At 33.8% G+C, this 23,487-nt stretch overlaps 2 protein-coding genes across 2 annotated transcripts in view; both read right to left on the minus strand.

Annotated features, from left to right (window-relative positions):
• LOC134840598 (prickle planar cell polarity protein 3-B-like) overlaps positions 1 to 1,913 on the minus strand; it is a 49,118-nt gene extending 47,205 nt beyond the window's left edge. Inside the window, exon 1 of the mRNA XM_063856518.1 lies at positions 1,500 to 1,913. Coding sequence (XP_063712588.1) covers positions 1,500 to 1,517 — 18 coding nt within the window. The 5' untranslated portion in view covers positions 1,518 to 1,913. The remainder of the gene's footprint in view (positions 1 to 1,499) is intronic.
• Positions 1,914 to 15,825: 13,912 nt separating this feature from the next.
• Positions 15,826 to 23,487, minus strand: part of LOC134840603 (uncharacterized) — a 476,174-nt gene continuing 468,512 nt past the window's right edge. The window contains exons 2-5 of the mRNA XM_063856530.1: positions 20,870 to 20,921; positions 19,078 to 19,954; positions 17,801 to 17,928; positions 15,826 to 16,346 (exon numbers count right to left, since the gene is read on the minus strand). Coding sequence (XP_063712600.1) covers positions 16,120 to 16,346; positions 17,801 to 17,928; positions 19,078 to 19,954; positions 20,870 to 20,912 — 1,275 coding nt within the window. The 5' untranslated portion in view covers positions 20,913 to 20,921 and the 3' untranslated portion in view covers positions 15,826 to 16,119. The remainder of the gene's footprint in view (positions 16,347 to 17,800; positions 17,929 to 19,077; positions 19,955 to 20,869; positions 20,922 to 23,487) is intronic.

Raw genomic sequence — 23,487 nt, forward strand, 5'->3', positions numbered from 1 at the left:
CGCCTACAAAATTATGCTTGAATAAACACTTTTTTCAAGCAGCGAAAACGACGGTGAAGATAATTGTGACAAGACATGAATAATACGTATGGTCAGACTTGAGCCATAAAACAGACTAAGGAAACCTACAGCGGAAACAAGACATTCTTCGGTTTCGTTTTAATTACCACAAAATTACATGGCCACATTTTCGTCGTTTTAGATGTTTTAAAACTGCAAAAAATTGTTAATAAATTTATTGTCAAAAGAAAATTGCGTGTATTTTCAAGAAATTGCGTATTCAAGTACTTGGCAGTTTGTTATCACCACGTTACAGCTCAGAGGAACGTTTGTTGTTCAAATATAAAACTGTTCAAATGTTTTTTTATTTAATTGCAAACCTCCCCCCCCCCCCCCCCCCCTCACCGGCCTTATTCGTTATATTTCGCATCTCCACTTTCGAGAGATTGAAAATATTGAGAAAAAACTTTTTACTGACCCTTTTACCTCGGTTAATAAACAGCATTCATTCAATCTAAAACCATCTGAAAAATTGAGTAAGATCTTGAAATATTTCAGAAATTGTTTGCAGACTAGCGTTCAAGCTGACGTTTAAGATGCAGTTTTATTTAAGGGGATGAGGATGCACAAAGCTATCGTATACAGTTTTTCGTCTTTTTTCATTTGAGTTAAGTTTCACTGACATTGTTCACAATAAACTTGCGTTAAAGTAACTATGCATCCAAATTCAGTTATGTTAATTATGCTTTTTTCAAAAACAGTTAAATCGAATTTTGAAAAAAAAATTAGAAAAAAAACAGAAATCAAGCTTTAAAAAGAAACTATAAACTATTAGTAGTAGTGGTTTGGATAGATCACTCGCCGCTGGGAGGGGGGGGGGGGGGTGAGCCGGATAGAAAAGGAATTCTACAATATCGGAAAATGTAAAAACTATTCATTTGTGAGCGTACCAAAAAGTGTATATTGGCAAAAAAACTTAAGCTTAAAACAGAGTTTTTGTAAAAATTTTGTAGAAAAACTCAACCTTGAAAAAGATTTTTCTTGTATCTTGTTAAAATACTCAAACTTCTAACTCATAGTTTACATTTTCCAGTTTCATTTTTTTTGTTTATTTTACTTTTGAATGAAGGTAGAACTAAGTAGTTAACCTCATCTTTTGTTTAATTTTTCGGTAAATTTAATTGAAAAATATATATATATATATATATTTAAGCGTGTTTTAAGCTTGATATACTTCATCTTATAGGGCGCTTCTTGGTAAATTTCGGGGAAAATTATAGTTTTTAAGTATAGTTAAAATAAAGTTCATGTACTGCAAAATTATCTAGTGAAAGTAGATTTTAAGGATATTTCAACTTAAGTTTTTTTCTGTGTTCAATCAAATCATTTTACCATTTGGCATTAAAAAGTGGCAAATGGAGTAAAAAGGCTGAAGTTTCTGAATTAAAGGATGAATCTAATTCCTCAAAAACGCTTCTCACTCGCCAGTGGTTTCCTACCTTTCTGAGAGCATCCATTATTGCGTGTAACTTGAAAAACTAACAATAAAATAAAAAGATTTTCTTCGCCAGTTAAATGATTGAAAAAAACTAATTCAAGACAGGGGTAAAGTCACGTTAAATTTTAAGAGGTTATACTAGTCAATCAATAAACTGTCGACTTCGTATAATAACTTGTTTCCAATATAATCAGTTTCAATTCAAACTGGTACAAATTAGCCTCTCAAATCCCAACTGGGAAACGTGGTTAGAAAACGGTGACTTTAATTTGTTTAAAATTTTGATAAGCAAAAACGGCAGTGGGCTGAACACGCGGACGCAAACTACCCAAAAATTGACTGACAGCTCTATAGACTGGCTAGTTATAACCAGACTTATAACCAGAAAATAACTGAAAAAGAGACACTTTATTCTCTCTTCAGTTCTAATTCAAACCAGCATACTAAGTACGCTATACTAAATGAGTTAAATTTAAACGTCACTTCTCCAGAAATTAGAACAACTTCTATTTTGGGTCCAGAAAGAAAAGAAGGAATTGAGCGAGACAAGAAAAGAGCCAGAAGGCAACAATGGATCTTCTCTCATTGAATGGTATGAATGGTAAGAGTAGTAGAGTAAAAATGACAGCGAAGCCAGAGTGGGACCCGTTTTGTAAACGGTCAAAAGATTAGCCCCAAATCTCCGGGTAGGGACGCACAGGGGGTTTGTCCACATCAGATTCCCAAAATATAAATCCCAGTTGATCGATGATAGTCTAAGAAACGAGGCGTACAATGGCAGTTTATCAATAATTTCGCTTATTTCGGGTTTTTTGAAATATAATGTTTAACAATTTTTGAAGCAATTTAAATTATAGAAATTCAAAGCATAAATTTGAATGCACGTACTGAGTGCATATATTTTTAAATTCCTGATTCGGGTAGGATTATCATTTTAGAGAGTTCGGTTTAGTGATACAGATGATTGAGAATCGGATTAAGTTTGGATGTTTGCGAACTCAGATCCAGAATGTTGTTGCCAGCTGGGATTGGGATTAACGGATCTGCGCGTTCTCCTGGACCAGAACCAATCTGGATTTTATTGGAGCTCTGGAAAGAACCACATTTGTCCAGTGGTATTAACCAGTCAAGGATATTAGTTAGGCTGGGATTCCAATTCACATACAGGTATTATATCATAGCTATCAAGTGGTAAACAGAATTAAAACGGGGGATAGATCATTTCAAACGACTCACACGCAATTTAAATAAACAAAATCAAATAAGTTTCAAAAAAGACACACTAATTTATCATTAACAATTTCACGCCCTTCAATATCAGTATAACAAACAGCCAATATTGGTTAACGACTCGTAAAAATCTTAAAACCGGACAAAAATCAGTTTTTTCTCAAGCAATTCATTTTGGTTCCAACCCGAAGGCTGTTATTTTTTAGAAAAAGTAAAACAGTTTTCGAAGTAAAACAGTCCGAAGACTACCTTTACTTGAGTAAAACAAAGTTTTCACGGTCTAAATAAAGCTTAAATAAGCTATTGCAATTAAAAACCACCTTACTAATTAGCTCGAAATTAGACCAATAATCAAAAGTTTCAAACCGGTTTTTCTCGACAATGAAAACTTTTTGAAATTTCTTTAATGTCGCTCAAATCACGACTGAAAGGGCTTTAAAATGATATATAGTTCAACCCTGTCCGATGATTGTTTGTGGTAGCTGATTTTGCGTGGAAAAAAAAACACCCGAATACAAGGTTCCTCCCCATTTTCAATAGTCGGAACAGAAAAATGAAATAAACCCGAATGCAAAGTTCCTCCCCATTTTCAATGGTCGGAACATAAACAAGGCAAGACGTGTAAATCAAGAGAAATGAAAGTAGGCAACTTTTGGAAAAAGCTTCATAATGTAAGAGAGAACTACAATGCACAATGTTTAGGATGATTTTTGCTGCCAAATCATCATTATGACACTTTTTCGAATTAACAATACCTTTGAAGTAAATTGTCTACCTTATAATTCACCAATAGACTCCATTTCATTTTTTAAAGCCAACGCATCGCTTAATTTTCAAAAAATCGAAGTGAAATCCACACAATTCTTTTGGCTGCGGAAGCGTTTCCATCTCGTATATTCACCCGAACATTTTTCACGTTTGATGGAGTTGATAAATTTGATTTCAAAATGAAACACAGAGGGAAAGTTGCACTTCGCATACAAAACCAAACATATGACCGATAAAGCTACTGGGAAAACTGAATGAGGAAAACTAAAAGTATACATATGAGTCCACATAATTGCTAAATGACGCAAGCCAGTTTTGACGCATTAGCAACACCAGTCAATTTGAAAAAAAAATTACCAACTAACACGCTCCAATTTATAGAGCGAATGCATTTTAACTAGTATAGGAAAAAGTTCATTAAAAACATCCGATCTTGTCAAGGTTCGAACCCTCTTACTTTGTTGCGGGTCTCCTTCCCTACCTCTACGCTATAGATCAATGATACCTTGAAACTAAAGTGCTATTTTCAGTATATTAGTCTGTTAATATCCTTAGCATTGGCTGTACTTAATAGCTGTTATTTATCTTATTCAAATACTGCAAAAAAAACACTTTCAAAGTGAACACTTATATTTGAGACTGTTTGGAAAAAAAGAGAGTTCATACTATCACACAAGCTTTCCTTGTGTAAAATAAAGAGAGTTCATACTATCAAACAAGCTTTGCTGAGTAAAACATGTTTGTGATTCAAACTTCTAGCATGCCAAGTAGGAATTTAGTGACATTCTATGTAATATTTTGCACGGATGAACAGCCCTACTACCGTTATTTTAGATTTAAAAAAATATATAAGCCTAGTGATATTAATTAGTTATAAACGAGTTTAACAAACTATATAAGCCTTCAGTGTTATTAACTACCAAAATTTCACATTCTTATTTCATCAATTGGGGAAAGCTACAGGGGTATGACTAGAAGGACCCAATGGTTCAGCAAACGTTCAACTGTGCAGCAGATTTGTCTGCAGAAAAATTTTCGATTGAAATGTTTGCTAAACTACAATAACTTGATTTTTCGATGTTCCTTCAAATCTTGGTTCTTTTATTCTTATACTTCATACCGCATTGACAGTGATGGTAGCAAGTTTAAGAAGTTTTACACATAGGATTACTAGCCTGGAATAATAATTCGCGTAACACTTTCAGAATTAGAGATAAAATTTTAAAGCGCGCATAAACTAGACCAGAACATAGCCAAAACGTAAATTTTAAACCGTAACAACCGTGTTATTGTTCCGACTTTCGATACGAAAGTAAAATGGAATATTGCTCGGGGTGGGTTTTTTTTTTCTTCAGAAAAATTTCGACTTTTTAACGAGACATTTTTGACGGAATTTTTAAAAATCTTTCGAAAGCTATTGTTGCCCTGACCTTACATTTTAAAAGATATTTCACCTGTGATTATTTTTCGTAAAGTTATGGGGGTTTAAAGATTGCCGTTTTGGCCAATTTGGGACAATTAACGCGCGATATATATCGAGCTATTAACGCGTAAACGAGATTTAATCCGTCTTAGAAATCGTTCCAAATTGGTTCAAGGAAGCTTATATGCCTTCATTGATTTGTTAATAGGAGCAAAATCTATCACTTAGTTCTTATTATGATGTGTGGGGTGATGATTTCAAAAAAATCAAATTTTAGAAAAAAAAATTTCATTTTTTTAATAACATTTAATTTTTTTATGTTATTACTGCTCCATAAAACATAAAAAGCAGTCGGAACATTCAGGGCTTCGCCCTGACACGAGCAGTCTTGTCCACAATATATTTGTACATTTTGAACTCAGAGAGTCGATATCTTCATTGTAGTGTCGATTTGTTAACTCTTTTATACTTTTCTTTTATTTTTCAAAGTTTCAAGGTTCAGTTTTATTTTATATGCTATTATGGTTACATGCTTGAGTTTTTGCCAAAAAATAGAAACAAATGTGTGTATGATATTTTGTGTTCATCATGCAAAATTTCATCGCATTATGACAACGTTATATGTGTTTTTTTTAAGTTAGTTTCGAATGTAGCGGGGACTGAAGAAAAATGGGAAGCAAATTTTTGTTTGATTATCATTATTGATCTAGTAACGACCCGAAACAAATAAATTATACGATTCTTTGTCTCGGAAAAATTGAGTAAGATCTAGAAAAATTTCAGAATTTGTTTTCAGACTAACTTTCAAGCTAACGCTTCAGATGCAGTTTTAATTAATGGGAGGGCGAGGAACAAAGAACTGGTTTACAGTTCTTGGTATTTTTTATACCGAATTAAAACTCAGAATAAACTTGTTTTAAAATAACTATGTATCCAAATTCAGTTTTGTTAATTATGCTTTTTTCAAAAACAGTAAAATCAAACTTTGAAAAATGAAACAAAAAAAAAACGGAAATCAAGCTTTAAAAATAAACTATTAGTAGTAATAGTTTGGATAGATCACTCGCCGGATACGGAAAAAAGCAGGAGCAAAATTTTCTAGAAAGGGAATGTTCTAGAATTGCTCTTGCTCTTTTTTTGTATCCGGCTTCAAACTTCCAACTCATAGTTAACATTTTCCATTTTTTTTTTGTCTATTTTACCTTTGAATGAAGATAGAACGAAGTAGTTAAGCTCATCTTTTAATGTTTAATTTTTAGGTAAATTGAATTGAAAAAAAAAACTATTATTTAAGCGGGTTTTAAGCTTGATATACTTCATCTTATAGGGCGCTTCTTGGTAAATTTCGGGGAAAATTATAGTTTTTAAGAAGTATACTTAAAATAAAGTTCATGTACTGCAAAGTTATGTAGTGGAAATAGATTTTAAGGATATTTCAACTTAACTTTTTTTCTGCGTTCAATCAAATCATTTTACCATTTGGCATTAAAAAGTGGCAAATGGAGTAAAAAGGCTGAAGTTTCCGAATTAAAGGATGAATCTAATTCCTCAAAAACGCTTCTTACTCGCCAGTGGTTTCCTACCTTTCTGAGAGCATCCATTATTGCGTGTAACTTGAAAAACTAACAATAAAATAAAAAGATTTTCTTCGCCAGTTAAATGAATGAAAAAACTAATTCAAGACAGGGGTAAAGTCACGTTAAATTTTAAGAGGTTATACTAGTCAATCAATAAAGTGTCGACTTCGTATAATAACTTGTTTCCAATATAATCAGTTTCAATTCAAACTGGTACAAATTAGCCTCTCAAATCCCAACTGGGAAACCTTGTTAGAAAACGGTGACTTTAATTTGTTTAAAATTTTGATAAGCAAAAACGGCAGTGGGCTGAACACGCGGACGCAAACTACCCAAAAATTGACTGACAGCTCTATAGACTGGCTAGTTATAACCAGACTTATAACCAGAAAATAACTGAAAAAGAGACACTTTATTCTCTCTTTAGTTCTAATTCAAACCAGCATACTAAGTACGCTATACTAAATGAGTTAAATTTAAACGTCACTTCTCCAGAAATTAGAACAACTTCTATTTTGGGTCCAGAAAGAAAAGAAGGAATTGAGCGAGACAAGAAAAGAGCCAAAAGGCAACAATGGATCTTCTCTCATTGAATGGTATGAATGGTAAGAGTAGTGGAGTAAAAATGACAGCGAAGCCAGAGTGGGACCCGTTTTGTAAACGGTCAAAAGATTAGCCCCAAATCTCCGGGTAGGGACGCACAGGGGGTTTGTCCTCATCAGATTCCCAAAATATAAATCCCAGTTGATCGACGATAGTCTAAGAAACGAGGCGTACAATGGCAGTTTATCAATAATTTCGCTTACTTCGGATTTTTTGAAATATAATGTTAAACAATTTTTGAAGCAATTTAAATTATAGAAATTCAAAGCATAAATTTGAATGCACGTACTGAGTGCATATATTTTTAAATTCCTGATTCGGCTAGGATTATCATTTTAGAGAGTTCGGTTTAGTGATACAGATGATTGAGAATCGGATTAAGTTTGGATGTTTGCGAACTCAGATCCAGAATGTTGTTGCCAGCTGGGATTGGGATTAACGGATCTGCGCGTTCTCCTGGACCAGAACCAATCTGGATTTTATTGGAGCTCTGGAAAGAACCACATTTGTCCAGTGGTATTAACCAGTCAAGGATATTAGTTAGGCTGGGATTCCAATTCACATACAGGTATTATATCATAGCTATCAAGTGGTAAACAGAATTAAAACGGGGGATAGATCATTTCAAACGACTCACACGCAATTTAAATAAACAAAATCAAATAAGTTTCAAAAAAGACACACTAATTTATCATTAACAATTTCACGCCCTTCAATATCAGTATAACAAACAGCCAATATTGGTTAACGACTCGTAAAAATCTTAAAACCGGACAAAAATCAGTTTTTTCTCAAGCAATTCATTTTGGTTCCAACCCGAAGGCTGTTATTTTTTAGAAAAAGTAAAACAGTTTTCGAAGTAAAACAGTCCGAAGACTACCTTTACTTGAGTAAAACAAAGTTTTCACGGTCTAAATAAAGCTTAAATAAGCTATTGCAATTAAAAACCACCTTACTAATTAGCTCGAAATTAGACCAATAATCAAAAGTTTCAAACCGGTTTTTCTCGACAATGAAAACTTTTTGAAATTTCTTTAATGTCGCTCAAATCACGACTGAAAGGGCTTTAAAATGATATATAGTTCAACCCTGTCCGATGATTGTTTGTGGTAGCTGATTTTGCGTGGAAAAAAAACACCCGAATACAAGGTTCCTCCCCATTTTCAATAGTCGGAACAGAAAAATGAAATAAACCCGAATGCAAAGTTCCTCCCCATTTTCAATGGTCGGAACATAAACAAGGCAAGACGTGTAAATCAAGAGAAATGAAAGTAGGCAACTTTTGGAAAAAGCTTCATAATGTAAGAGAGAACTACAATGCACAATGTTTAGGATGATTTTTGCTGCCAAATCATCATTATGACACTTTTTCGAATTAACAATACCTTTGAAGTAAATTGTCTACCTTATAATTCACCAATAGACTCCATTTCATTTTTTAAAGCCAACGCATCGCTTAATTTTCAAAAAATCGAAGTAAAATCCACACAATTCTTTTGGCTGCGGAAGCGTTTCCATCTCGTATATTCACCCGAACATTTTTCACGTTTGATGGAGTTGATAAATTTGATTTCAAAATGAAACACAGAGGGAAAGTTGCACTTCGCATACAAAACCAAACATATGACCGATAAAGCTACTGGGAAAACTGAATGAGGAAAACTAAAAGTATACATATGAGTCCACATAATTGCTAAATGACGCAAGCCAGTTTTGACGCATTAGCAACACCAGTCAATTTGAAAAAAAAAATTACCAACTAACACGCTCCAATTTATAGAGCGAATGCATTTTAACTAGTATAGGAAAAAGTTCATTAAAAACATCCGATCTTGTCAAGGTTCGAACCCTCTTACTTTGTTGCGGGTCTCCTTCCCTACCTCTACGCTATAGATCAATGATACCTTGAAACTAAAGTGCTATTTTCAGTATATTAGTCTGTTAATATCCTTAGCATTGGCTGTACTTAATAGCTGTTATTTATCTTATTCAAATACTGCAAAAAAAAACACTTTCAAAGTGAACACTTATATTTGAGACTGTTTGGAAAAAAAGAGAGTTCATACTATCACACAAGCTTTCCTTGTGTAAAATAAAGAGAGTTCATACTATCAAACAAGCTTTGCTGAGTAAAACATGTTTGTGATTCAAACTTCTAGCATGCCAAGTAGGAATTTAGTCACATTCTATGTAATATTTTGCACGGATGAACAGCCCTACTACCGTTATTTTAGATTTAAAAAAATATATAAGCCTAGTGATATTAATTAGTTATAAACGAGTTTAACAAACTATATAAGCCTTCAGTGTTATTAACTACCAAGTAACGTAGCAAAGATAGCTAAATGTTTCGTGCTACGTATTTGTTTGCGTTTCATTTTTTTCAAGTTTAAGACAAAATTTGATCTTTGCGTTTCCCTTTCGAGTTATTTTAAGTTCATTTCAACTAGTTTGCTAAAAACGAAGCAAACTGCGCTCTCCAACTAAGAAAACGCAAATGGCGCAAAAACGTAACCTATTTCTAGTTTCGAGAGTGATTTGAAGATTTTAGATTTCCTAGTCGAATAAAAAAAATACAGGATTGATCCAGTTTTCTCACGCTGGGTTAATTTTTATCAAAAGTATCTATTATAAATTGTTCGTGAGTTTTCGAACCATTAATTTGATCTTTAAATTTGAAACTTTTTAAAAATCAAGGAAGTCACTTTTTTTCAGTTTACTTATGTTCATTGACACTTTTAAAACTGTCATTTGGCTATCAATTATTCAAACCATTTTTTTTTAATTATTAAACCATAATCTTTTCAGTCCAAATCACTTCTTTAAAATTGAACCTATCACAAAAAAAAATCACTTTTCAATTTTTCATAATTGATTTTTTTCAGACAAATGTATTGCTTTTTTGAGCTTTAGATGTCTACAATATAGCTCAACGGAAACAAAAAAAATCGTTTTATCAAAATTTCGTTAACGCAAAGTAAATAGGATCTATCAGTGTTATAGATTTTTCTTTGAATGGAATCTTTTTTGATTATGTTGATTTTTTCTTGTTTTTAGAAACTCAATCGTTATAGGCAAATTTAAATGTAAAAAATCAATTAATTCAATTTTGAGTTTATTTGATCTTATTATATTTTTGATACAGCTGAACCTTTTTCTCTAAATTTCCATTGCAATTGAGTGACTAGCGCAAACTATATGATGAAAGAGTATTCATTTCTGTTGAATTAACAAAGATCTTTCTTTAGAAGCTCTCAGATTAACAAAATTTTATTGATTAGACCTCTTCCTCAAACTAAAAAGCACAAGAATCCGACAATGAATTTTCTGGCCATATTCATTGTCGGATACTGAACAAAATTTTTTCCTTCGGTTCTTATAAAATTTTTTTGTCGTTTAATAGGTTTTGGGTACGATATATCTATTCCATAATCGGACTTGTGAAATACACTAACCGTTCATGAAAATCATTGGCGGTTATGGATGCATAGCGCCAATGCACGCCAAGGGCTCCTACCACCAGACCATTGAAGAGAATTTTTGAAATCAGAAAAAATCGGCAAAAGGACGAACTCTTTCTATTTATTTTGCAGAAACGTCTTTATTAAAAATCTGCTACTGGAATTACAAGTGAAAGGACGTTCGCTAAAACAAATTACCTGAGATATTTTCCTTTCCACTGCGTAGTTGGAACAATGGTTGTAAAAAAATTAAATTGCACGGGTAAAAACTTACTGTTGAAACATTGGCATATAATTTTATATAAACGAACCGCATATTGTAAATACTCTTCGCAAGTAATTAACGTATGATTGTTATTAGATTTTTAAGTTATTGGAAGATATATACAGTAGACACTTACCCAAAGATGTCGTAGTTTCATTTAATTTGGGTAAAAACAAAAATATCAAAACTTCGTTTATAATGACTAAAATTTTTGTTCAACCTGAACTCAAATTTTAATGTTAGGTACAATAGAATAGAATGTTTAATAAATAACTGCTAGCAAATACCCTTCGAAACGATTCGTCAGAATAACTTTCACAAAAAACGGTGTTAGTTTCAAGATTTTTCTGAACCGGTTATAAATAAAGCTCCATATAATAACCAAAACGCGTCACACTACATTAAAAGAGCTGTAAAGTTGTCAATGCGAGCAAAAACGAATTTTTATTTTTCATTGAGAAGCACAATTTGTGAGACTTTTTCTCGCATCGCTGATTTATCTGTTATGGCCATTTAGTGATTGGCATTTAATTATCATAGCATGTTTTGTCAGCGATCATAGATAATAACCGCAAAACAGCCAGCTAAAATATTTTGGCATGAATTATCGGATAAACTGCCATTTTTCCAAAAAATGTATCGAAAACTTCTTATTTGTTTAATTTAAAACTGGTGATAAAAATGATACGAAATTAACTAAGTCGAAAAATAGTTGAAAAATGGAAAATTCAATTATAGGAAAACTGTCAAGAAACGCAATTAACAGCCTTAAAATCTTTATTTACCGAATTGCAACAAAGCCGACAAATCATGGGTACACGATTATTGATTCGAAAAAAAGCCACAAGAAATTGTTGTCTGAAAAAATTGTGTCAATTGTGCTTTCTATGCCTAATTGTGATTCCTAATGCAGTTTTTTTTTTAAAAAACAGCCGATTATCCGACACTAAAAGCTGATAGAATAATCATGAAGACAGTTTTAGAAAATGTGTTCATAAACTGAAAAATCAATTTCCGAACAGTTGACCTCACCGGAAAGTAGTCTCAAGAGTCAAAGACGAGCTTGAGAAACTCGACGGTCCTTCCGAATGAGGAACAAGCCAATATCGAAACGCAGAGATGAAGCTAATATCAACTATTTCAACTTATCCGGAGAAAACATGAAACATTTAACGTGATTTCTTCAATTGGGTGGTTATTTGCGGACAAAAAAAAAGAAATCAATTATTACTCGAAAGTTTACAGTTAAGATTGTGTATATACACAGAGGCGAAACTGCGCTTCGCAACCACTTGCGAGAACACGACCAAAAAGCAGCTATCAAGTGAAATAAGAAAAATTAGAAATAAACCTCGAATTAGCAAAAACTGCTTTATGTGTGGGATTCGAATCAGCGACCTAGCAAATTTGGGTCTCATGCACTAACCACTCAGCCACGGATGCTTAAAAACCCCAAAAACTAGCCACCAATAACACAACTACATATATTAATAAATTGCCAATCGATACAGCACAAGTAGCACCAAATACAAAAAGACAATTTTGCATGTAATAAATTGGAAAAAATGAAGCCAAATTATGTATAAATTATGCATTTCAAAAAAATTGCGAGATACATTGAGTTCAAAAAATTCTGAAATTGGCTTTTTATCATTGTACTGCTGTTTGAAACAAAAAAAACTTTTTTTTTTGGTTCATTTCATGGATTTAAAATGCATCTGCTGTGTTAACTTTTTAGTTATCAAATGTCAAAGCGCATATCATATTATACGGCTACCCCCAAAAGTAGCACTTTTATTTGCGACTTAGGTTGATAAAAAAGAAAGTTCATACTAATACACTTTGCTTCGCAAGTGTAAATATCAGAAAACAGTGTTAAGTTTTCGAAATTTAGGACTCAAATTTCAAAAAATTAAACAGGCGTCTTACTTTTTTGTTAAAATTCATCTGGATAACTTAAATCAGCACAGTTGCCAATTCAAGACAGAAGCGAAGCGGAATTTCACACTTTTCTCGATATATCGCAAACTTTGCATAGTAAGCGAGTTTTGAAGCGACTTTGAATGAAAAATGCTAGAGACAATGGATCATTTCAGCGTAAGTAATGAATAGAAAATATTTGATTAACTAAGTCGAAAATTTTTCAGTGAAGACACTCTTTCAGCCGAAAAAATGATATCATAACTTGGGCTTAAAAATTTTTTCGAAACCTATTATAGAACACTTATTTTAGAATAAAAATCTATCATCATAAAAAAAAAAATTGCCCCGCAAACGACGCAATATGACAACAAAATTTTGAATAAGCCAAAGATACATGTTTACTGAAAATATGTGAAAAAAATATATAGTATCTAGAAACAGGAAAAAATTATATTAAGAATTTTTAATTGAAATCAAACATACTCAAATTATGTCTTTGAACAGATGAAATATGTTAACAAAATTGTTCACGGGAAAAAATCTGGTCCCCCGCTGCATTACACTTGCTCTCACAAAACAGGAATGACAGGTATAGTTCAAGTTTAGATTTTGCGGGGGTCAAGTAGCACATCGGCAACTGAAATGGAAACAGTCCATTTTATAGCCTAAGCAAAAAAAAATGGTAGTTGTGTAATTAGCTCACAAAAACTTCGCTCACATTCGTCGATGCTCAAAAAAGCTCAAATTTCACGGTAAGACTAATTTTTCGAGAATTTATTTTATTTTGTTTGGAAAGTTTTATAGAAAACTGAAATAGAAGGAGCAAAAAAACTGAACAAAAAAAATTGATGCGCCATAAGTGTCACAAAAGTTTTCGATTAAATTCATCAATGCAAAAAAGTTAAGAAAACTTTTCATCTTTCGCTGGGATGTCTTAAAACTTGTAACCCATTTCGAAACAGTTTATTGGAGAATCTAGTTCACCTCATGATTTGCAATGGCAATTTGGTCGAAAAGCAATGAAAATCGAACCACGAAATTTTGAAATTTTTTTAGGACAAACAACTTTGACAAGTTGCCTATATAAAAACAAAAAAATGAAACAGAAAAACCAATTTGCTTTCAATCAATCACAAAAAATGAACCAAATGCTCTTTTTACTGTCGTTTTTTTTTTGAAATTCCTGTGATGATAGAAGTATACAAACACCTAGAACTTTAGTGAATAGGGCAGGATTTACAAAATTTTTTTTTAAACAGTGAATAGCAAACAAAAAAAATAGAAAAATCTTCAAATTTCGCTGATTTTTTTTTGATTGTATTAAGGTTTTTTTGCCAAAGAAGCGCTAATTGAAGCTGCCACAGCGACATTTCTTTAAGAAAAACTAAGTTTTTCACTAATTAAATGAAAAAATATTTTTTAAGAACCCACATTTTACTTGATCAAAATTAAACTAAATCTGAGGATTATTTGTGTTTGCTGATTTTGTCTGAAAAGTCAATTAACGCAAAAAAACAGAAAAGACAAAGTGAATTCTTTTCTGAAAAATACCTCAAATCTCAAAGCAAAAAAAATTATCTTGCAAAAAATTATATATATACAAAGCAAAAATATATAAAATTGAGTTCCACGAAAAAATTACAACCCAAAGTCTTCGGACATAATTAACTCAATTTGAGAAAACTGGATCGAAATGTAAAAGTTTAATTCCGCTGTAAAACCTAAAAATTTTATTCCACTTTCGAAACTAGAGGTCCATCACTTTTGCGTGACCTGTAGACTTTCGTGATTCGATAGTACAAATTGCTTTCCTTTTAACAAAGGAACTGAACTGCAGTTTAAAAGAAATCAAGACAAACCTCGAAAAATCAAAGTTAACGTAAAAATTTAAGACTTTTCCTGAAAAAACCTCATCGCGACCTATATAAGTCTGAGCTACGTTCATCGACTCTAAACAAAACTAAAACCCGCTCGAAGACAGTTTCTTCCCGCTTTTAATGATCGAAACAATGAAATAAATAGCGAAAATTTCTGTAACGAAATCTAACTGCGTGCATCTGGCAGAAAAATTACTGAAAGGACAGTAAAAACGGCATAAAGATACAGAGTCTGAGACAAAATTGCGTATATTTCAGCCAATTTGAATTAAGTTTGAAATAAAGCATTTATGAGCGAACCCAAATATCCGCATATTCAATTATACAAAAAATAAACTGAGGCAAACACTGATTCGCGCGCACTATACAAAGTGCCGAAACTAAGTGCAGTGGAGCAAGCGGTCGCTACTTGACAGTTCCGAATGATATTAATGTTTTGGTCTTAGTTCATCTTCGCATACACACACAAAAGTAAGACCAATAACGCTACTGGGAAAAACTGAATGAGAAAAACTTTGAGTCTATAAAATTTCTCAAGTGACACATGCCAATTATGATTCCACATAATTGCTAAATGAAGTAAGCCAATTATGACGCATTAGCAGTACCAGTCAATTCAAAAAAGAAATTTACCAACTAACATGCCTCAATTTATAAAGCGGACTCATTTTAACTAGTATACGAAAAAAGTTCATTAAAAACAACCGACCCTGCCCAGGTTCGAACCCTGTTATTTTGTTTCGTGTCTCCTTCCCTACCTCTACGCTACAGATCCATAATACCTTGAAGCTGAAGTGCTATTTGTAATATAAGAGTCTGTGTTAATATCCTTAGCATTGGCTGTACTTAATAGCTGGTTATTGATCAAAATTAACACTTAAAAAATGGACATTTTGTCGCAACAATATTTGCGACATGGGTTGGAAAAAAAGAGAGTTCATCATATTATAACACAAGCGTTGCTTGTGTAATCATGGACAATACAACAGCAAATTTTCAACTCTGATCGGAAACAGATCTTTTTGGCCCTTACATTCTTAATATTATTTCTGTTAAATTTAATCTATTTTTGAATGCTAGCTGGAATATGTCGTTTCACACAACTTATGCACAGACGCTACCGCTACTCTAAGCTACACGAATAACGCTAGCTGCAAACATGATTTGAAGAATAAAAATGGTGACGCAAGCTTGGAAAACTACCGACTAAAATCTAAATTTTCGTTTCTACAAAATTCTAAATTTTCGCATCAAAATTCATTTTAAAATTCAGTTTTTTATTTAATTAATATCTCTGCTAGTTTATATCTCCTTTTCTCAGTTCCTGTCTGCCTTTATCATTAATTAATCACGCATCCACTTAGATTTCTCTCCAGGAAAAGCGATCAGTTCATTGCACGAATTCTTCGTTCACAGCGTACTTGTTTCTGTTCACGATAAACTCGCCTCTCTGCTCCGGAAAAATTGAGGGACAAAAAAAAGAAACAACTCTTTTCAGTTCATAAAGAAGTCTACGAGTGGTATTTCGCTCATGAACTCTTTGACCTTGACCCATGCGAAGAACCCGACAGATGTGAAGTGAATAAGGAGTGCGCATGAAAATGAGAGACAAACTAGAGTTGAGGCCACTGCCAGAATGTCAATGTGAGGCTGCACTTTCACAGGTAGAGCACCTTCCTCGTAATCTGAGGCGATCAGCTCCAGTGACTTCGGGGTCAGGCCTGAAACAAGCCACACAAATAACAGATAATTCACCAATCAATTCAAATTGTAATAACAATCAGACCTCCTCGAAGTTTAAGCGGCCATTACAATCAGCAATGTCAATCGGCAAAGTTAGCTACGGCCGGCGAAGTATTTACAATGCCTTCTGTGCCTATGCCGAGTGATTCGTTAGTCACGTCATGAAAAGAGTTTGCCAAAAAAGAGCTACTAAGATCGGTCAGTTCAAATGCAATAAGTTTTTCTAAATTAATACTTCTGCAAACATACCATATGACATACGTTTGTCTTCAAAAAACTCGAATTGAGAAACTCTAACAGTAATATGTACTTCGGTTTTAAACAAAATCATCGGTTTAGTTAGGGTCATTGACATACTCGTCTTTCACATTATCGGCCACAAATTATAATTATTGGCCGTTCAGAATAAAACCCAACAGCCGAGTATGATTGACGAGCCTATTTCCTGTTAGAGGGATTTGGCGCCCAGTTAATTGATGACGAAACATCAAAGATTAAACTAATTAATATCATTTTTTGCTTTCTCGGGTAGTTTTTTCTACCCATAACCTAGAAACCAACCGACACAAATTTTACATAATCCGCAAAAAAAATGTCTCAAAGCATGCCCAATAAAATTGTATTTCCTAGAACGTAATAATGCAAAAATTTAATATTAAAACTATTCAATTGAAACCGAGAAGCACCTTTCAAAAAACTGACCCAGGCTGGAAAAAATTTACAACTATATTTAAAAATTTTCGAACTTCGAGTGTAATCGACCCTCTGTCGAGTTTATTTCTATTAATAGCTAACTTTTGATTTGATTTTCTCTTTGAAATATCACGTTTAACTCACATCGTGTTCAGTAATGGCATATCTCAATGGATCAACTTGGCACTCTTTTTGAATAACGTGCCCGGTTAATTTCAGAATTTCGTACGCAAAAATTCTGTATTCTATTTTCATGCAATAATTTAGTGATTGAATCGATCCTGCGCTTATAAAAAATTATTCTAATTAGCCTTCTGATTTTCATTTCCAGTTCTAACAGTTTGGTTTTGTCGGTGTTTGCATAAACTAAGACTACATATTGGATGATTGGCTGCACATAACTTTTATACGCAATTACTAATTGCTGTACTGTTAGAAACTCAATTGAAAAACACTCCAGAAAATTACAAAACTTTATGTTTTACCTGATCAAATATGCTGATGAAAGTTCAACCTACTGTCGAGGTTAGTTCCAAGATATTTAAAACATTCTACATCTTCTATTTGAGTGTCATTTAAAAAATATTGACAGGTCTTTTCTCAGCTTTTTGGGTCCGAATGAATGTAAAAAGTGTATCAACCATATTTAAATTTGAATGTTTTTGTTCGAAGGCATCATCGAAATAAAAGAAAAAAACTAGAAATTGTAACAAAAAGTAGAACCTTGGCATACACCCACCTGTGAGATTTGACATGAGGGAAGCGAGGGTGTGGAAATCGGAGGAGGCCGAGTACCTGCCTATGGTCTGGTCATTATAGAAGAAGAGGAGGGAGGGTGTGCCCACCACACCCACCCGCGCATCCAATCTACACAACACAAACACAGCAAAATAAAAGTGAAACGATATGCTTCAAATTTCTTAAAGCTAATGGGGTTTGAAAAATTGTGACAGTCACCAATAACGACATGAACACTATAAAAACCAACTTTACTTGATAAAAAATCGGATACTGCGAAAGCTTAAAGTACTTTTTTTTCAGTAAATCCAGGATATTGTTTATTGTTGTATAACTCAAGTACTTAAAGCGTTCGCAGTGTCCGAGTTTTTATCCAGTACAATTGGTTGCTATATGGGCTATTTCTGTGCATAACGGAATAATTTACCTTCATTTTATGGTTTTTAACAAATTTATAGGACAGCGTCTTAAATTTTTTAAATAACAATGACCTTCATACTTGGAAATGGCAGTGAAATTGTAATTCAAAGAGTTCAAGAAGGAAAGCAAAAAGTTTGCATTTTTCAGAAAAATTGATCAAGGCCAAAACTTACAAATAAGCGTCTTTAAATGTTTTCGGAGAGCTAGGGAAATCCATTTGGTCGACTTAATAAAAGTAGAGTTTTAGGTAACTTGTTGAAATCTTCCCAGTCAAAAAATTCCCATATTAACCCCTGAAATAAACGAAGAATTAGCAAAAAAACATTAATCAGAAGCATGCAATCAGAATTCAATTTCACAATAATTCAGCTTAACGAGATTGGAATCAGGAATCAAAGGGAAATATATCATCATTCTGAATTGGTAAAAACGCATTCAATAGTCAAAGAAAATCTTATAACATAAAAACCAAGTATAGAAGCTCAAACATTTCAGCTTAACGAGATTTGAATCAGGAATCAAATAACAAATTATCATCATATGAAGTTGCTATGTTTGAGGTGGAAAAAAGTCAACAAACTAGGGAACCCAAAAATTGATTAAAATGTTTGTAAAAAATTTCGAATTTGGGAAGAAAAATACATCGCGTTAAAGCTCTTCAAACTTCAAGAATAGTTAACTGTACTTTTTGTGTCTTTTACATGTGGCTATTGGCAGCTTCATGTGCCTTCCAATTAGCGATTGAATTTGAATTAATCCGCGAAAAATTTTGCTGAAATAAACCATACGAGCTAAATAAGTGATCAATCACTTCGATTATTAACTTTTAATTAAAGAAAAGACTTTAAGAAGACTTACTGTTTATTTAGGAGAGCGTTAACTGCAACGACGTGAATTGCCGGGAAATTTCTTGCAAGGGCGTTCACATGTGGCGCAAACTTGACAGAAAACACACAATATGGACTAAAGAACATCGCCAAAATACAGGACCTCGATCCATTCACAACCTTCATGAATTGAGCAGGACTCAAATACTTGACGATTCCAGATTGATTAGCTGGGAATAGATTAGTGTTCATTTCGCACTTGTATCTAACTCGAAGACTGCTGTGATTTAAGTTATTAAACGATGGATACTTTTTCAAATCTGTTACCAGTTTTAAGTCAGGTTTAAAATCGTGGTAGATGTACTTCTCATGCAGTCTACAACTATCATTTTGAAATCCCTTCGGTATGAATAATGACTCGTAAGTTATAACTTTGCACTTGTTTGTAACGAAAACATGGCATGCTCCAGTTGGCGAGAACAAACAAATGTCGGAAAGATCGTCTGCGGATTCCCGGTCTTCGTAGTATTTCCAAGTGTGTGGAAAGAACTCTCGAATATGACCTGAATGATGATCTCGAACTTTCATGACCTTTTCGATGAAGTTCACCAAGTTTGGGTTTACTTTCATCAGCTTTTCACGCGCTGCTTCGGGCGACGTCTCATCTTCAGTGCTAGTATCAGTTCCTGGATTCTCTTCCTGCTGTGTCGTCAAATTTTGAAAAAAATCCCCGAAATTCATGGTTTTAATCTCTGATTTGTTGATCATTAAGCCATCAACTTCCACCAATTCAGAATCCGTTGTTTCATAGTCCATATCGGAGGCAGCGGACGCTCCATCGACACCAGTTTCATTATCAGTTGTGTTTTCACTAACTGCAGGTACGAGCCTTGATGTTAGCAGAACACCTACAAAAAAGAGAAAGATTGAGCAAGAACGGTGACAGAAAATTAAGCTTAATATTTCAAAAAAGTCTTTAACTTTTCCAAGGGCCATAACTTTTCGAAAAAAAATGAGCGTCGCAGCTCACGACCAGTTCAGTACTAGCTTACTTATTTTATCCCTCGCGAAAATTAGTTTAGATTATTGGTCCCGCCTATTTCCTAAAAACAAAAGCAAGCGCGGAATCGAACCTACGCCTTGAAGTTAGTGACCAAATTCGCACCCGCTAAACTAACTATGCCAGCTGTGTTATCAAGATAGAGACACTAAAATGCTTACTGTGTGAATTAACCCAAATACTGTATCTCTGTTTTTTCATTAGGGACCACAACATTTTTGAGGGACCAAACAAGCAAACTAGTACGACCAGTTATTTCGGAGTGCGGTCTGTATTTAGACAACAGCGTATTCATACTCGTCAGAAAGCAGACAAATACTATCTTGACCAATCAGAATCGAGATGAAAAAGCAAATTTAAGAAATAAATAATTATTAATTTTTCTAATAATAATAGTCTAACAGTCTCGGTTCTGACTGGTTAATCTAGTATTAATTTCCATAACATCTTATTTCGGTTGAATCCTCAATCTCAGATTTAGCAGTGGTTTTTGAGATAATGAAAAACTTAAGTTTCCATATAATAGTGCTGATGTTTGTGTTTTTTATTAACTGGTTTACGATGATGACTACCGTTTCAGATGATACATTTTCTGAGGACGCACAAAAGTGTGTGCAAATTGTTTCATTGAACATTGATTGTATTCTCTGTTTTCGTTATAACGGCTGGTTATTTTGTGTCTAAGTTAGCTTCCCCTTCTTTAACCCCAAAGATTTTCTGAAGCGCTGTTGGCATCGCCATGGCTTCTTAATAGTGAACTTACATAGTAACTGCCACATGAAAAGCGATTCACAAAATAAATCCATGTCAAAATCTGAAAAAAATCCAAGATTTGACAATTAATTAACATGAGATTTAACAACAGTTTTACGCAGATTACGTGTACCTATAACGCGGAATGATTTGCTAGAACTACAAAAAAACCATTAATATACAAAACTCTCAATCCTAATCGCAATCAATCTATTCTGGGCAAAAAACGCATCATGACAAATTGGGCTAATTAATTTCTCAAAAATCTATTTGATAATTATGAAATGTTTCATAAGAAACCTTTTGAAGCAAATTTGAACATTTTTGACAACTAATTTAGCTTTTGAATATCGCCCGAAGGCTCAATAAACTTCTTTCAATATCTAGTTCAAAAGCAGCGGGTACTGATGCAACAGGATAAGTTATAATAAAGAGATTTTCTTCTTAAATGAGTCAATGAAGCACCGCAGTAACGAAACTGAATTTTAAAATAACTCTGATCTTAAAAGCTTTTCGAATAAGTTCGAGAACACGAATAGCATAAAGGGAGGCCTTTCATTCCATTTTCGAAAAGGACGCTCGTTCTTAGTGCACATCGGTCCATGCAAATGAAAAAGAAATATTAGTCTTCTAAAAGTCATTAGAACGAACACTGCAAACTGACCTCCGAAACAGGACTGGGTAAAGGCAGCCTAAAAAAACACTTAATTACAAAAGAGGCCCTTCCGTTTAGTTACGGTAAGTGCCCAGGCGGCTGGATAGGGCCATACCAGCGTTATAAAAGGCATCCTAAAAGGTGTCGCGGAAACATAGGCAGCTCAGCTTATTCGATTTAGATCTTGAAGAACTCCGCAGAAGGTCACGGAAGTCAGCAGACCACCAAGAACTAAAATCCTTATCGGTCATCCTTCACTTCTTTACCAAACTTAAACGCAATTTTCGAGACCAAATCAGGCAAACGGAACGAAACAGTCGTGCACTCAAGTCACATATGAGGGTGAGAAAATAGGCCCTATAACTATTGGCTCAAGGGTTAGGGACACTATCTCTTGTGCTTTTGTACCTCAATCAGTCGGAGCCAATTCAATGTTCGCTTATGCCACGGATTTTTAGGATCGCTACAGCTTAAAGGCCACTACTAAAATACCCCCAATTTAGATAGAAATAAGCACGCTCCCATAGATGGGTCTCTAAATCAACATGACGCATTCAAGCAAAATGCTTTAATCTCATTTAGCAATTCAAAGGTTTATTATTTTATTTTCTAAATATCGAACACACGCGAATGCCATTAAGAACAGGGTTGGGACCTCAAGTTATCACCATTAATTTTTATTGGACAGTGTACACTAGAGGCCCAGCTAAAAAGCTGTAGGAACCTGTTTGATACGTTTTCATTTTGTTGTCCTGATGCACGATGAAATAGGTAATTTAAAAAACGGGCTTCAGCCAAAACCCTAGTTGTCGCTCTTAGGAAAGAAAATTTTTGTGATTTTTGAATTTTTCAAGAGATACTTTTTTTCTTGTACAACTTTAGGCGTAGCATCTTATGCACGGAGTCTTCCCAAACCCTGTAGCCTCGATTAAAGTTCTTTTCGAGGAGAATCAAAGTATCGAAAAACGGACACGAAATCGAAACATTATTAATTATTTCTGCTACACTCGCGATCACTTTCCGTCTTCTGCCAAGAAAAAGACAGCTCTACTCTTGTTCGAATTATGTATTGGAAATTGCGAATAGCATTTTCGCGCTACTATTTTTGGCTACTTTCCCGCGATTGTAGTTCGAATCTTCTGTTCTTATTTTTTGGTTCTTTCAGTTGTCGCGAGAAACTTGAGCATGACATGCTCAATTCGAATTTTTGAAAAATTGCATATCACCCCAAAATCAAGACTAAACGTTTTCTCAAAGTCAAACTTCCAAATATGACCGACTGGCACATACTGAAAATTGGGCGTAGACGCTGATGCAATGGAGCTTCTCACAACCCATCATGTTTGGTTGAAACTATGATCTCAGACTCGGGAGGGTAGTTTTCGGGAAAAATTTCAAAAACTGTCAAAAAATTAAAAAGTTGACTTTTTCCGTGGTCATAAATTTTTCCGAACAGAAAAATGGGAACTACCGTTTATGCAAAGGATCTTCCAATAACCCGTTCTTACCACAAAAACCAAAACATCGGATTCGTGAAAACTAATTTGAGAAAAGACAAAAGTTTCCGAAAAACGTCACAAAATCGAAAGTTTGAGTTTCTGAGTTTCATAACTTTTTTCGTGTAAAAAAAAATTGAGGGAGGCAGTTATGCAATTGTTTTCCACAATCTGTTCTAACCATTGAGTTCAAATTCTCGCTTTAGGTAGCTTGTTTTTGAGAATATGTGAAAAGTCTTCACCCAAAACCTTAGTTGTTAACGGTAATCAGAAGGTCAAAATTATCATAGTACACGAGGTTATAGTCAGGAGTCCCTTCATCACTTATTCCATACAAAATCCTTAGAATTTTTTAGATATGGAGGTGATAATGATAAAAAAGAGGCAGACTTGAAATTTGGGGATGGCGTTTTGGAAGTGACACGTCATTTGCTCGAATTTTTTATTTATCAAAGAGCATATGCTTGCGGTTTGTTT

The sequence above is a fragment of the Symsagittifera roscoffensis genome, chromosome 2 (assembly GCF_963678635.1).
Source record: "Symsagittifera roscoffensis chromosome 2, txSymRosc1.1, whole genome shotgun sequence".
NCBI classification, from domain to species: Eukaryota; Metazoa; Xenacoelomorpha; order Acoela; family Convolutidae; genus Symsagittifera; species Symsagittifera roscoffensis.